This window comes from Neomonachus schauinslandi, chromosome 6 (genome assembly GCF_002201575.2).
Source record: "Neomonachus schauinslandi chromosome 6, ASM220157v2, whole genome shotgun sequence".
Lineage (NCBI taxonomy): Eukaryota > Metazoa > Chordata > Mammalia > Carnivora > Phocidae > Neomonachus > Neomonachus schauinslandi.
This window is the reverse complement of record NC_058408.1, coordinates 18,218,552-18,233,033: the sequence shown is the minus strand read 5'-3', so window position 1 is coordinate 18,233,033 and position 14,482 is coordinate 18,218,552. Positions and strand designations below refer to the sequence as shown.

The 14,482-nt window shown below is 36.1% G+C and overlaps 1 protein-coding gene across 2 annotated transcripts in view; it reads left to right on the top strand.

The window, feature by feature from the left end:
• Nucleotides 1-13,707, top strand: part of BRINP3 (BMP/retinoic acid inducible neural specific 3) — a 344,861-nt gene extending 331,154 nt beyond the window's left edge. For both annotated transcript variants that reach the window (XM_021686643.2, XM_021686645.2), the window contains one exon: nucleotides 12,235-13,707. In XM_021686643.2, the coding sequence (XP_021542318.1) occupies nucleotides 12,235-13,351 (1,117 nt within the window). In that variant the 3' untranslated portion in view covers nucleotides 13,352-13,707. The remainder of the gene's footprint in view (nucleotides 1-12,234) is intronic.
• Nucleotides 13,708-14,482: the final 775 nt, after the last annotated feature.

Here is a 14,482-nt window from a genome sequence, read left to right as displayed (position 1 = left end):
CGGCGGGGAGTCTGCTTCTCCCTCTGACCCTCCCCCCTCTCATGTACTTGCTCTCTCTCATTCTCTCTCTCTCAAATAAATAAATAAAATCTTTTAAAAATAATAATAATCCATCATTTTCTGTAGTCTCATTTGGAAAATAATGAGGCCAAAGAAGGCTAGACATACTGAATTGTTTCTGTTTTCTAAACAGTCATTTGGTTCACTTTTAGTTTCTACAGACTTAAATGTAATATTAAGTTGGTAGAAAAATTAGGAGATAATACCGGTCGTAGTCAGTTTGGGCAGCAATCACGAAAATACCATGGACTGGGTGACTTGAACAACAAATGTGTATTTTTCACAGTTCTGGAGGCTAGAGGACCAAAATCAAGGCACAGGAAGATTTGGTGTCTAGTGAGAGGTCACTTCCTGCTTTATAGATAAACATCCTCTTTTTTTTTTTTTTTTTTAAGATTTTATTTGTTTATTTGACAGAGACAGACACAGCAAGAGAGGGAACACCAGCAGGGGGAGTGGGAGAGGGAGAAGCAGGCTTCCCGCGGAGCAGGGAGCCCGATGCGGGGCTTGATCCCAGGACCCTGGGACCACGACCTGAGCCGAAGGCAGACGCTTAACGACTGAGCCACCCAGGCGTCCCGATAACCATCTTCTTACTGTGTGGAAACAGGGTGAGACAGCTGTCTAGGGTCCCTTTTCTAAGGGCCTAATTCCACTGATGATGGCTCCATCCTTATTACCTAATTACTTCCCAAAGTCCCTAACTCCTAATACTATCACATTGAGAAATAGGATTTCAAATTACAAAATGAGCGTCGGGCTCTGCCCTGGGCATGGAGCCTGTTTAATATTCTCTCTCTCCCAGTCTCTCTGCCCCTCCACCCACACACTCTCTCTCTCGCTATAAATAATAAAAATAATAAAATTAGTAGTCTGAAAATAATCCTGTGCAATATCACATTTATAATCTGCAGTAAATTCAATGAACCCTTTGCAATTTTGTAGTTAGAGTACAGCACTGCTGTTCACACTTAGAGAATAACTATCATTCTTACACTACCCACAGTTGTTCAGTAATTGGAAAAGCATAAATAATATACATAATACTGGTATCTTATAACTTACAACTGTAGTGCTTTCAGATTTTCACATTTTCTTGTGTGGGACATAAAAACAAGATTTTGCCCAGTTTCTTGTCATTTATTATCCAGGTAATCAGGGTTAAGTTCTTGCCAAATGGAAGCAGGGAGTTGAAAATATGTGTAAAAGTAGTATTATGATTCTAGGCCATGGCATCCAACATAGAGAAGGGTGAAAATAATGTATAAGGGTGAAAACAATCACAAATAAAAAATACCACAACCTCATGTGCTTTTTTGTGTGTGTGTGTGGTTGTGAGCTCATGGTCAAAATAATTTTATTTATATTGATTCTTCAAGTCCTTTGCAGAATGTACACTCCTCTAGAAAACATATATGTTTAATGTTGCCACCTTACAACAATTTTGGAGCACTTTAAAATAATTATTTTCATTCCTGTTTTTGAATTTATAGATTATGTATTTTCCCTTCTACTAACAATGAGGTCAGGGCAGGCACTCATTTGCTCTCTGCCTTTGCTAGATGTTGGTTGCTTTTGTTGCTGGGTTTTTTTTTTTCACTTTTTTTTTATTATGTTATGTTAATCACCGTACATTACATCATTAGTTTTTGATGTAGTGTTCCATGATTCATTGTTTGCATGTAACACCCAGTGCTCCATGCAGAACGTGCCCTCCTTAATAATATAGGCTCTAAGCATCCTTGAATTATTATTCAAGTTGTTCCTAACTTCAATACTATTTTTTAATCTAAGAAATTAAACAGTATTGTTATTGTATTGTTATTGTTTTATACTTTCAATATTCTTTTCGAATTACCCAGTGGTTTACCAATTTCTTTGCTCTCCATTCCTTATGTTAGAATGTTAGGAACAGTTTTCTTTTGCCCAAACTACTTTCTTTAGTGAGGGTCTACTAGAGGCAAATTCTGACAATTTTAGTTTACCTAAAACTATCCTTATGTTGCTTTCATTCTTGAAAGATAGTTTCAGTGGGTTCTAATTTGACAATTATTTTGACTCTGCATACCTGGCTATTAAAAATTTAGATGCCAGTTGAATTACGTTTTTAATTTTCTTTGGTTTCTCCTGCTTTTAAAAATTCTCCCTCCCTGTCCCCCCCTTCATTATTCCCCTCCTGTTATCTTCTTCATTTATTTTTTTTAACATATAATGTATTATTTCCTTCAGAGGTACAGATCTGTGATTCAACAGTCTTACACAATTCATAGCACTCACCATAGCACATACCCTCCCCAAATATAGTGGGTCTCCAATTCAACTTCTTGCCATCCAGTGTACCAGACTTTGTCTCTGATACCCAAGATGACCACCCCATCGTCAAGATCAGGCATACATATGTCTTTCTCCATATTGTTCTTTTACTTCAGTTTCAGCCTGTGAAGTTTACAGCATCTTTCTTTCCATATTATAATGCATTAAAAATAGTTATTGCCAGAATTTTTTGGCATTTTACATTGAGGAGTTTTAAGCATACTCCCTCTGACATTTTTTCACAAACATAAGTTTGTGAAATTTCGACTTCACAAACATAAGTTTGTGAAATTTCGACTTAGCAGTTTTGTTTGGAAGGTCCAGGAAGGCATTTTGTTGGTCTCTAGGAATTCCAATTAAATAACAGTCATTTCTTTTTTCTGAAGAGCTCATACCCCAATTAAGAAAACTAACATGTAGGAAATTACAGATATTATCATGAACAGTATACTTTAGTTGAAATAATGAGACAAGAATCTATTAAACCACAATTATACATGGCTTAATTACAAATACAGTAATAGAGATAACTGATACACTCATTCAAGGAATTTAGTTGTTTTATTGTCAAAAAAAGACTGTTTAGAGTAGAAATGATTCAATTTTCATCTTGAACAGGTTAAGTGGAGGAGAAAGACATTAAATTCTATAACAAGAAAATTTAATGTAGTTGAAATTGAGCATCACATATTTCGGGAGAGGAACAGGGACAGCCCTGGAGAATATAGTTTATTAAGCATTGAAAGCTAGGTGCTGTCAGTTTGTGAATGGCTTCAAAAGCTAGGCAAAAATGCATCTTATATATTAAAAATATAGAGGTGTCATGAATTAGAAATGGATCAATTTTAAAGTTAGCTTGCTAGTACACAAATGTAACAAAATGTCAAAAAAAGCAAGTGCAGGGCTTCTAGAAACCAAGTTCTTGCTTTACTTGAGGCACAAAGGGGTAAGTTGATATCCACCATTATAGACAACAATGATGATTGTATTAAGAAAGAAGAAAATGGTAAGTTTGGAGACATTCTATTTGGAGGGATGTTTCTAAGTCAAAGGTGGGTATATCATAGACAGTTCATGCCGTAATTGTGTTCATAGGTATATGAATAGATGGACATCAGATTTGGGCAAATTATATTTTGTTTATTTAATTTAAAAATAGGCTTTAAATGTAAATAGTATTGATTATTAGTTATACATTTTTTTAAGTTTTTATTTATATTTTTGACAGAGAGAGAGAGAGATAATGAGAGCAGGAACACAAGCAGGGGGAGTGGGAGAGGGAGAAGCAGGCTTCCCGCAGAGCAGGGAGCCCGATGCGGGGCTCGATTCCAGGACCCTGGGATCATGACCTAAGCCGAAGGCAGAGGCTTAACAACTGAGCTACCCAGGCACCCCTGGTTATTCGTTTTAGAAAAACATTAAAATTGATTAAATTATTTAAATGATAGAGTTCACTTTTTATTGATCTTCTGTAAGTTGATAAGAAATTGGTCATGAAACATACTTTAAAAAAGCAGATATTATGAAAATAAGACAATTTTTTAAAATTTTAATCACTTACTGGAAATCAAGAAAGCCATATGAAATATTAACAACAACAACAACAAAAACAATGAAGGACATTTCTAATTTAGTCTTAAATTTGCTTTTTCAGCTTCCTCTCTTGTTCACTAATTTATCCACTTATATAAAATTTATATTAAATTTGAAGTACTAGGATCAGAGATGAATACATCTGTGAAAGATGAAATGGAATGGTCTCTTTATAAATATTTTATTTTAAATTCCTTGATTATATTATTTAGATTTTCAAATTTGGATCCATAATGCACACATTTTAAGACCAATAAAGGTTTAGAAGGTTGTAATGGGGGAATTTAAGTATAAACATTGCATATTGATTTAGTATGCTGTGATAGTAAAATAGTGAAGTAAACAAATACATATTTTCCTTCATAGAAAGTATAATGTAATGAGATACAGATGATTTGGTAATAATGACTTGGTGTAATGAATGTTATGGTGGATGAAAACCAGGATGTTATGAATGCACTTAGGAGACATCAGATTTACCTGTCTTTGCAAAATAATTGCATTTGTGTCAATATTCATCAATTTCACTAACCGCTTACTAGCTGAACTTGCACATAATAAATACTTTTTAAGCTCTTTTAACTTACTATCTAATATGACTTAGTGGGCAAGAGATTTCAATTTTTGGTAATCTTTGGAAGAAAATGAAACGTGGACTCTAATTAGGAAAATGCTGGTGTCTTTTGATAATTTCTCTTCACTTCGAGTAATGTAATTGTGTTCATTTTTGTGTGCCTCACATGTCGCAGCCTGAATGTTGACCTGTCTCTTTTCATATTTTATGTCACAAGTAGGAGAAAAACATATCTTTTGATTTTTTTGAACTGTAGCATCAGACGCAGCATCTTTGGGGACAAAAATGTAAGCAGATTTGTCTGTGTATGCCACTCAACCAAATGTGTCACAAATTAGTTGGACTGAAACCTTTTGTTTGTTCTTGCCCTCCTTATTAATTTTTGCTTTTCTTGATTGTGCTTTTAATGTCATATCCAAAAAGATCACTGGGAGTAATAAAGACCAGGGATGTGTAGTTTCAGTTCTATCACTTACTAGCTGTTGGACTTTGAACAAGTTCTAGTTATTTAAGCTTTTTAAAATGCATGCCCTTACTTATAAATTGGGGTAACAAACATCCTTACTCAGGGAGTAGTGAGAATTGAGAGGAATCAGTAAATAATGCCTATTAAAAGACTATGCTCATGATAAAACCTCAATGACTGTTACTACCAGGTAATAATTTCTTTTTTTTTTTTAAATCCATTCGAGACACAGAGATACAGAGAGAGAGAGAGAGAGCATGAGCAAGGGGAGAAGCAGAGGGAGGGGGAGAAGCAGACTCCCTGTTGAGCAGGGAACCCGATGCAGGGCTCGATCCCAGGACTCTGAGCCACCCAGGCGCCCTGTGGGTAATAATTTCTTTAAAATATAACCTACATCTTCAACTGCTTCACTCCCTTTGTCTTTCTGCAAGCCAAAATTATTAGTAGATACTTGAATTAAAATGTGTATATATATATATGTGTCTATAAGTCTATAGATGTGTATCTATATACACATGTGGTATATAGAGACTTCCTTGGGAGACCGATGGCTGAGGGACCTTTGGCAATGACATTCTTTTTCTTGGGGTGTAAAACTGTTTCTAAGAGTGAGACTATTATATGTTGGGGGTGTCACCATGAGCCCCAGGCCACATTGTCAAGCCTGAGATGGTCAGAGCAGCAGAATTGGAAGAGGGCAAGTGACAGAATATTATTTGATATTATCTGTCTGTGGCTGAGCTAATAATCAGTTTATGATTGTTTAAATAGCTGTGGGTGCTTAATCCCAAGCTCATATTTAGTTTAAAGTATTAGAGTCGGAGAAACATAAATCTTGGAAGGCTGAAATGAAATGCTCTACTCAAAAGAGTGATATTTAACTTCAAAAAGATACTGAAATTATATTGTTTAGGTTTTAAAATTTGGATCAACATTGCACAGATTTGGAGAGCAATAAAAGATTAGAAGGTTGAAATAAGGGATCTTTGAAATAAGATTATTAGTGCTCAGAGAGGATTTAACCATGAGAGAAGGTAATTGTTTTTGTATCAACATATGTTCTAATACTTCAATGCAAACCATTGCACATTAGAATATATGTCCTGAATTTGAGCAATATTGTCTTTACACGCGTTTTAGATTTTCAAAACCATCACAAGGAGGCCGCACACGTGCTTTTAAATATAGTCTTGACCGTGTTATCAATAACTGTGTTTATTTTGATAAAGATAAAATGCAGAAATACAGTGTAATATTATGCATACAATGCATGAATTGTAGATAAAATAAAAATTTTCAATTTTCTGGAGGAAAAAGCATTTGTATTAAAGGAACTACATACAATGATATTTCTTTAAAAGATAACAGTAGTAACACAATAATAATAAAAATAAGCATTTACATTTATTTCCCATTTATTCTGTGCATAGTACTCTTTTAAGTGCTTTTCCTGAAATTGTGCTTTAATTTTCACAACAACCTATATTTTATTCCCAATTTATATATGAGGTAAATGAAACTAGATTCAAAGTTGATAGTTTGGCTCCCCAAAAGTGATTGAAGCCAATAGAGTATACTGTCACTCAAAAAACTAAACTTTATATCATAATTAAAAGTTACTTTTATCAAATTAAAAGTTATTTTATCTTTGATGCTGTCCAGCTAATAGCAATACATGGATATTTTCCTAAAGTCACTTATTAAGTACTTTTTCTCACGATCCCATGGAACAACACTTTCAACCACATTTAAAAAAAAATAATATTTAAATTTGCTTCTCTGACTTTGTCTTCATTTTTCTACTTAACAGATACGTAACAGAGGAAGTCATTAAAACTATGAACCTCAGTATTTTTAAAATTTTAAAATGAGGTTAACCTTTGGAAACTACTGTGAAGAATTTTCAATAATGAATTACGAAGTAGCTGGCCCATGACATGAGAGGTAGTCACTAAATAATTAATATTACTGTAACAACGTAGAATTTAGTGATTAATCTAGGCTTTGTGTTTGTTTTGTTCTTTAATGTATGCACATGGCAAATTTTCTGGTGTAGGGTTTGCAAACTGTAGCGTAGCCATCTGATGCTGACACTTCTCCACACAAATTGTAACTTTTCTCTACCTTTTCTGAACATATTCTTTTTTTTTGAAACAATATTTCTTTTTTTATTATTATGTTATGTTAATCACCATACATTACATCATTAGTTTTTGATGTAGTGTTCCATGATTCATTATTTGCGTATAACACCTGGTGCTCCATGCAGAACATGCCCTCTTTAATACCCATCACCAGGCTAATCCATCCCCCATCCCCCCTCCCCTCTAGAACCCTCAGTTTGTTTTTCAGAGTCCATAGTCTCTCATGGCTCGTCTCCCCCTCCGATTTCCACCCCCTTCATTTTTCCCTTCCTGCTATCTTCTTTTTTTTTTCTTTTTCTTAACATAATTTGCATTATTTGTTTCAGAGGTACAGATCTGTGATTCAACAGTCTTGCACAATTCACAGCGCTCACCATAGCACGTATTCTTACATGCTGATGGCTAGATGGTATTTAAAGTGCCCCTAGTCGCTATTTGGGTTGTTAATTTTCTTACATAGGAACCTTGCAGCCCAGCTGTACATAACATCCTCTGGGATTGCATATTCCTGGGCCCTACGCCTAGAAATTCTTTTTTTTTTTAAGATTTTATTTATTTATTTGACAGAGAGAATGAGAGACAGAGAGCATGAGAGGGAGGAAGGTCAGAGGGAGAAGCAGACTCCCTGCCGAGCAGGGAGCCCGATGCGGGACTCGATCCGGGACTCCAGGATCATGACCTGAGCCGAAGGCAGTCGCTTAACCGACTGAGCCACCCAGGCGCCCCCTACGCCTAGAAATTCTTATAGTATCTCTGGAGGGAGGCCCAGGAATCTGTTTCACCAATCACACTTATCATCATTCGAAACTATAAGAATAAGACCATATCTTAGTTGATATTCTTAGTAACAGGAAAGTTTGAGAGACAAGCATTTCATTCACATTGTTTCATTATGAGCAGCCACCACATGTGAGACGGGGATGATGGGGCTTATATGTTACACCACTCCACCCTGACAAAAGATTGGCAAGTGGAGTCACACAGGAACACACAAAGGTTCAGAAAGCTATCTGTATTCCCCAGTGTCATGCAGAACCAAACTTTTAGTGTTTCTTCAAGCTCTGCTTAAGGTTAAGGACACTAAGTGACCTGTCCCAGGTCACCGGGTAGAGTCCAGCCCAGAAATCAGGTATTCTTCTTTTACTCTAGGGCATTTCTGATGTTCACGTTCATGTATCCTGTGGAGAAGAACAGATCTTCAACACATGGAGAATATTACAGATTGAACCAAGACAACTGGTTAAACAGCTGTGTAAAGCTCCCAAATTCGTATGCCACGTGATTCCTCAAATAGCAACATGCTATAGGCTTTTAGCTTAAATTTTAACCTAAATTTTAAAATTTTAACTTAACTCTGGGAGGCATTTTTCTCTTTTTAATACTATCCCATAAAAGCCTTTGTAGAAAGTATTTCCAAAATGCAAACTCGGTTCCTGATAGATAAAGGAGTTCCTGCCCTTCCTGAAATGCTCCATGTCATAGTAGCTATCACAGGCCAATGCCCTTTTTAATTCTTTCTTCTATTTCTGTCTTCTGTTCTCCCATAATCCATAATTCTTCACTCTAATTTCTGTCTCTCCCTCTCCTTACTCCTCTCTCCCTCCTTTATTACTTCCTTTATTTAGTAAATATTTATTAAAGTGCAATTAAGTAGATGGCACAAACCATGACACATGCTTGATGAAAAGGGCCAAAAGACCTGCTTGCCAGGAGTCCATCTGTTGACATTGCATCCTCTAGCCTTAGCCCGAGGAGACACCAAATAATTAATATGAATATAAGCTATAGACGAGAATAAAATAAATGTGGTACTACTTTCTTTATATATTTAGATATAAAAGGAAGCAGAGTGTTTAAAAAAATGCTCAATACAGGCTACTTTTGATTTTTATTTATTTTACATTAATTAAGTGAATTTACAAAGTTACTTAACAATCAAACTTATTTAAAATAAGTTTAAATGCTTTAGAATAAAGAAAAAAAAGCAGTTAAATTTTACTTTGTTGGGAAAAATAAAACTACGTGATTATTTGGGTAAATGAAAAATCCAAAGGGGCTCCCTTCTCTATTTTTGACTCCTGCTTTAGCCAAGATTTTACAAGGAGTAAAGCAAAGACTGATTATTGCATTAAATTTTCCTTTAAAAATCTATTCCTTACTTGTGAAATACAGTAAAACAGTCAAAAGGTAGGTAGGAGGGGAGAAAGAACAAGAAGCCTAAAAGAAGAAAATCCACACGCTAGCTCTTCCGTCCCAGGGTACGGAAGCTTTGACAGTGTGCCAGGTTATCAATATTCATACATGACAAGCTGAAACCCACGAAGCCGAAACACATTCCTTCAGTAATGCATCTGCGGGGACGTGGAAAGGATTGGAAGAGATTGAAAGCTGAAAAAGCCATTGCTTTTCTAAAGTGTCCAAATGCTTCTTTCTACAGTGCCCTAGTTTTGTGAGCTCTGTCTTTAGCCTTAGGTCTATTTATTTCATATTTTGTTTGTCCTTATGATTTGGAAACATGATTAGAGCTTACAATGAAAGATGAATTGGCTCAGGGAATTTATGCTTTGGTTTCAGGGAAGAAAATATAATTTTCAATCCAGATAGGATATATATTTTATATTTTTTATATTAGAAAGACACAGTTACAGAAGAGAGAGAGAGAGAAAGGGGGGAAGAAGGGAGAAGAGAACATAGAAAAGAAAGGAAGGAAGGAAGGAAGGAAGGGAGGCAGGGAGGGAGGCAGGGAGGGAGGGAGGGAGAGAAAAGAGAGAGAAAGAAGCCAAGATGGAGAGACATTAATAGCCTGTGAAAGAGAAAACTGATGGAATAAATACATCAGTAGCTGCAGATTAAAAATCAGTAATAATTTCTATATGTCTAAACTCAGTAGAGAAAGAATCAAGTTATTTCATACACCACAGAAGGAAGCTTTTTGCACATTTATTCTGCGGGGAGTAAACAACTAGAGCTAGAGGCCCTCATATGTAGATGTATGGCTCACAAAGTGCCAAAGAGCCTCACAGCATCGCTATTTCACCATCCTTGGGTATACTCCTGGGAGAATTCTTCTGAGAACTTATTTTTAAAGAATCTAGAAAAAGTTAGAAATGAATTTAATAGGTTCGAGTTTCCACTCAGTGTTTTTCAGTGTGAGAAATAATTAAGAGGAAGATGTTTTATGCTTTGGTTGGGTTTGGTTTAGTTTAGTTTTGTTTTTGTTTTTTTTTTTTCTTTTCTTCTGGGTCTATAACAAAGAAGTTACATTTAGGGAAGGTGGAAAAGAAAAGCTTTTTATATATTTAATTGTGCAAAAGTCAAAGTGTATGTTGTGTAACTCTACTTCCTGCAACCCGAGAGAGCTGGGTCTTTACAACTGTATTAAATGTTCTTTGTAGGGCTTTAAATTTCACTCAAAATTATACTTATTGAGAAAATGTCTTTTAATTCATATATGCATTTGATTCAAGATTCATTAAACATTAAAGGGCTGTGATGTCCTGGTAGTCTACTTGGCATTGGATATACAGCCCTGAGCAGGCATACGGGCTTCTGGCAAGCTGGGAATTATATTTAATAGGATAAATGGAGTATGAACAAGTAGGTACAGAATAATACAAAATTTTAAGTGAAAAAAGGTACCATGAAAAAGATAAGTAAGTGCCATGAGAGGGAAGAAAGGAGTTTTTGGATTTATTTGGGAAAACAAGGAAGAACTCACTTAAAAAAAAAAAATGTGTTGCATTGCAAAGGGAGGATGGGCAGGGAACGGAAATGAATATGTAATTTAAATAGCTCAAATATTGTTATGGATAGTGAATGCATTGTTTTTATTGGTTATTTGGACAGATTAGTGCCTGTGTTTTACCAGTATTCTGCATGGACAAAGTCTTTGAAACTGGAACAGTGTGTAAGTGTAAAGGATGGAATGTAATAGATATATTTCGCAGAAAATCTCATAGGTACTAAATAATGAACACCAGAAAGGCATAAGAATATCAAAAATTGATACACTGGGCAATATTCTAACCACGTGCATGCAGTCTGAGCCTAACTATTTCTCACAAGAACTCACTATGGAAGGTACTGCTATTCCCATTTTTCACACGAGAAAATGGCACGTTATAGACACCCTTCAACTCTTCCGTGATCATACAGCTGCGATAAAAACAAAGAATTATCTGATTACAGGGCCACACAATTTTCCTTCGTTATTTTACTGAGATTTTAAACACACCAAGAGTTTGAATAATGTTTTACACGAAAAGTAAATTCTTACATTTGCATCATGATTAGCCTGATGTCTGGGTATAAGTGAGGAAAAATGTTAATGATTCAAATCAAACACATTAAACTGACACACTTAACCCTTATTAAAATAACTTGTAGTTGGTTTTAACGAGATATTTTCAACAATTTTCTTGAGCAGCCTGTAAGAATAAAGTCAAACATGTCTTAATAGTATTTTCCTTCTCAGTGGGTACTTGTTCTGTCAATATTGATAAAACCCGAGGATTTAAATACACTGATTGACATTTTAGAGTTGTTTATTTTTCTTTCATTTTTATTTTACTTCCTATTTGGCTTCCTGCAACATTAGTGCTTTATGAAGCTAAGAGCAAATGAATGAGCAGTCACCATTTATATGCTCTAATTCTACTCTAGATATTTTATGATAATATCACTTTTATTTCCTGTTGCTGGTTAGCATTTCAAAACAATAACTGACCCAATTATGTTCACCATAAGCTTCAGAGTACCCTAGCGAAATGACAGGCTATCTTTTCAGAAGGTATTCCATGCAGTATTTCAGTTCAAATCAAATATATCCCCATCTAACCTTGTGCAACGAAGAATGAAAAAAGTTATCTAGTATAAAATATATATATATATATAGCATATATAAATATTATATTAAAATGTATCTATTTTCAATTAGAAACCGTCTGGATCTTTTATCCCGGTTAAATAACTGGAGTGAACCTAAGAAATGATGGTGAAGCTTTCAGAGCTAAGGGTAATTTTATTGCAGTACACCAAAAAATGTCTTTGTATTCATATAGATTCGTGTTGTTTTGTGTTTCTAGAACCTCAACCTACTGGCTCACTCGCATCCAGTCTTTTCTCTACTGCAATGAGAATGGCCTCCTGGGCAGCTTTTCGGAAGAGACGCACTCATGCACGTGCCCGAACGACCAGGTGGTCTGCACCGCGTTCCTGCCCTGCACGGTGGGCGACGCCTCCGCCTGCCTGACCTGCGCCCCCGACAACCGCACCCGCTGTGGTACTTGCAATACGGGCTACATGCTGAGCCAGGGCCTCTGCAAGCCTGAGGTCGCCGAGTCCACCGATCACTATATTGGCTTTGAGACTGACCTGCAAGACCTGGAGATGAAATACCTGTTGCAGAAGACTGACAGACGAATAGAAGTGCATGCCATTTTTATCAGCAACGACATGCGCCTCAATAGCTGGTTCGACCCCTCCTGGCGTAAGCGGATGCTCCTCACCTTGAAGAGTAACAAGTACAAGTCAAGTCTGGTCCATATGATCTTGGGTCTCTCTTTACAGATTTGCTTAACTAAGAACAGCACCTTGGAGCCGGTGTTGGCTGTTTACGTCAATCCCTTCGGAGGCAGCCACTCCGAGAGCTGGTTTATGCCTGTGAATGAAAACAGCTTTCCAGACTGGGAGCGGACTAAGCTGGACCTCCCACTGCAGTGTTATAACTGGTCGCTGACTCTGGGCAACAAGTGGAAGACATTTTTTGAGACAGTGCACATCTACCTGAGGAGTCGCATCAAGTCAAATGGCCCCAATGGCAATGAGAGCATTTACTACGAACCTCTGGAATTTATTGACCCTTCCCGGAACCTGGGCTATATGAAAATCAATAACATTCAAGTGTTTGGTTACAGCATGCACTTTGACCCTGAAGCAATTCGGGACTTGATTTTGCAGCTGGACTACCCCTATACTCAGGGATCCCAGGACTCAGCACTTTTGCAACTTCTAGAGATAAGAGACCGTGTAAATAAACTCTCCCCACCTGGCCAGCGTCGTCTAGATCTTTTCTCTTGCTTGCTTCGTCATAGACTCAAGCTGTCTACTAGTGAGGTGGTGAGGATCCAATCTGCTCTGCAGGCGTTTAATGCCAAATTGCCAAACACAGTGGATTATGACACGACCAAATTATGTAGTTAACCATAAATGTCAAGCACAACCCAAAATCTTGGAGGAGTTTTTACAGTGCTTTTGTGGAACAGTTTATGTTTGGAAGAGTACATTTAAATTGTCTTTTCAATATCTGTCTTATATCAGTCAATAACATTGGATGGCAATTTACACACATGAACTTGCTGACAATGAATATATTATACCGCAGTTTTGGTTTATGAATGAAATAAATACTGACACCAATCTAGAAGACATTCTACTTTTTACAATAAATTTCATTTGTAATTTTATATGTTCCGTGGCAATGCTTTTGTGCATTACATCCTCTAGAGGGAACATAAAAAGATACCAATAAAGTTTTGTAGCTGAACAGTTATTAAAAAGAAGTGCTGTGGGATTCCTTTTTTCCATGAAATGAGTTTTATTTTGATATAGCTTGTTAGAACCTGGGGAAAATTCACCAAGAGTTTTTCAATGGAAACATTTGAAGGTCCCCTTCAATAGCCTTTAGAGAAAACTAGGTAGAATATTTAGTATTCAGTTGTATTTTTATGGTCAACAGCACAGCAGTGGTGCCTTTATGTGCTTATAAATCATTCCTAGAGACACCATCATTATTAAAATAAACAGATGAACTATTTCCTGACTAAATATGAGAACATTCTGGCAAACATACAGAAGAACCAGTGTGATTATAAGCCCATGACAGAGCAAGTAAACCCTTTATTTCCCTAGCAACTCCCTTTGTCTTGCTTGTCTTTCTAGTTTCTAAGAACTGATAATCAGCATACTCTGCCCAATCATTTTCATTTCAAGTACTGAAAACCTAGTTATTCCAGCACTTTTCCAAACTCAGTAAAATAACATTTCCAGAATTCACAAGCTGTAATGTGTTGGTATAAGATAATTAATCAAGTAAGTAATTCAGATGTAAATAGATTTTTCTTTTTTCTCTCAGAGAAGCTATTACTAAAAGGTATTTTGAAGATCAAACTCATTCAATATAAAACTGATTTTAGTTCAGATTTTTGGCTTGAAATTTGAGTTCCCATGTTACCCATGGTACAATATTAGACATATAATTTGTACTTTTTTACTAGGAATTTAAATTGCATTTCTGTTTAGATATCTGGATGTATCTGTAAAGTGTGGTTATGA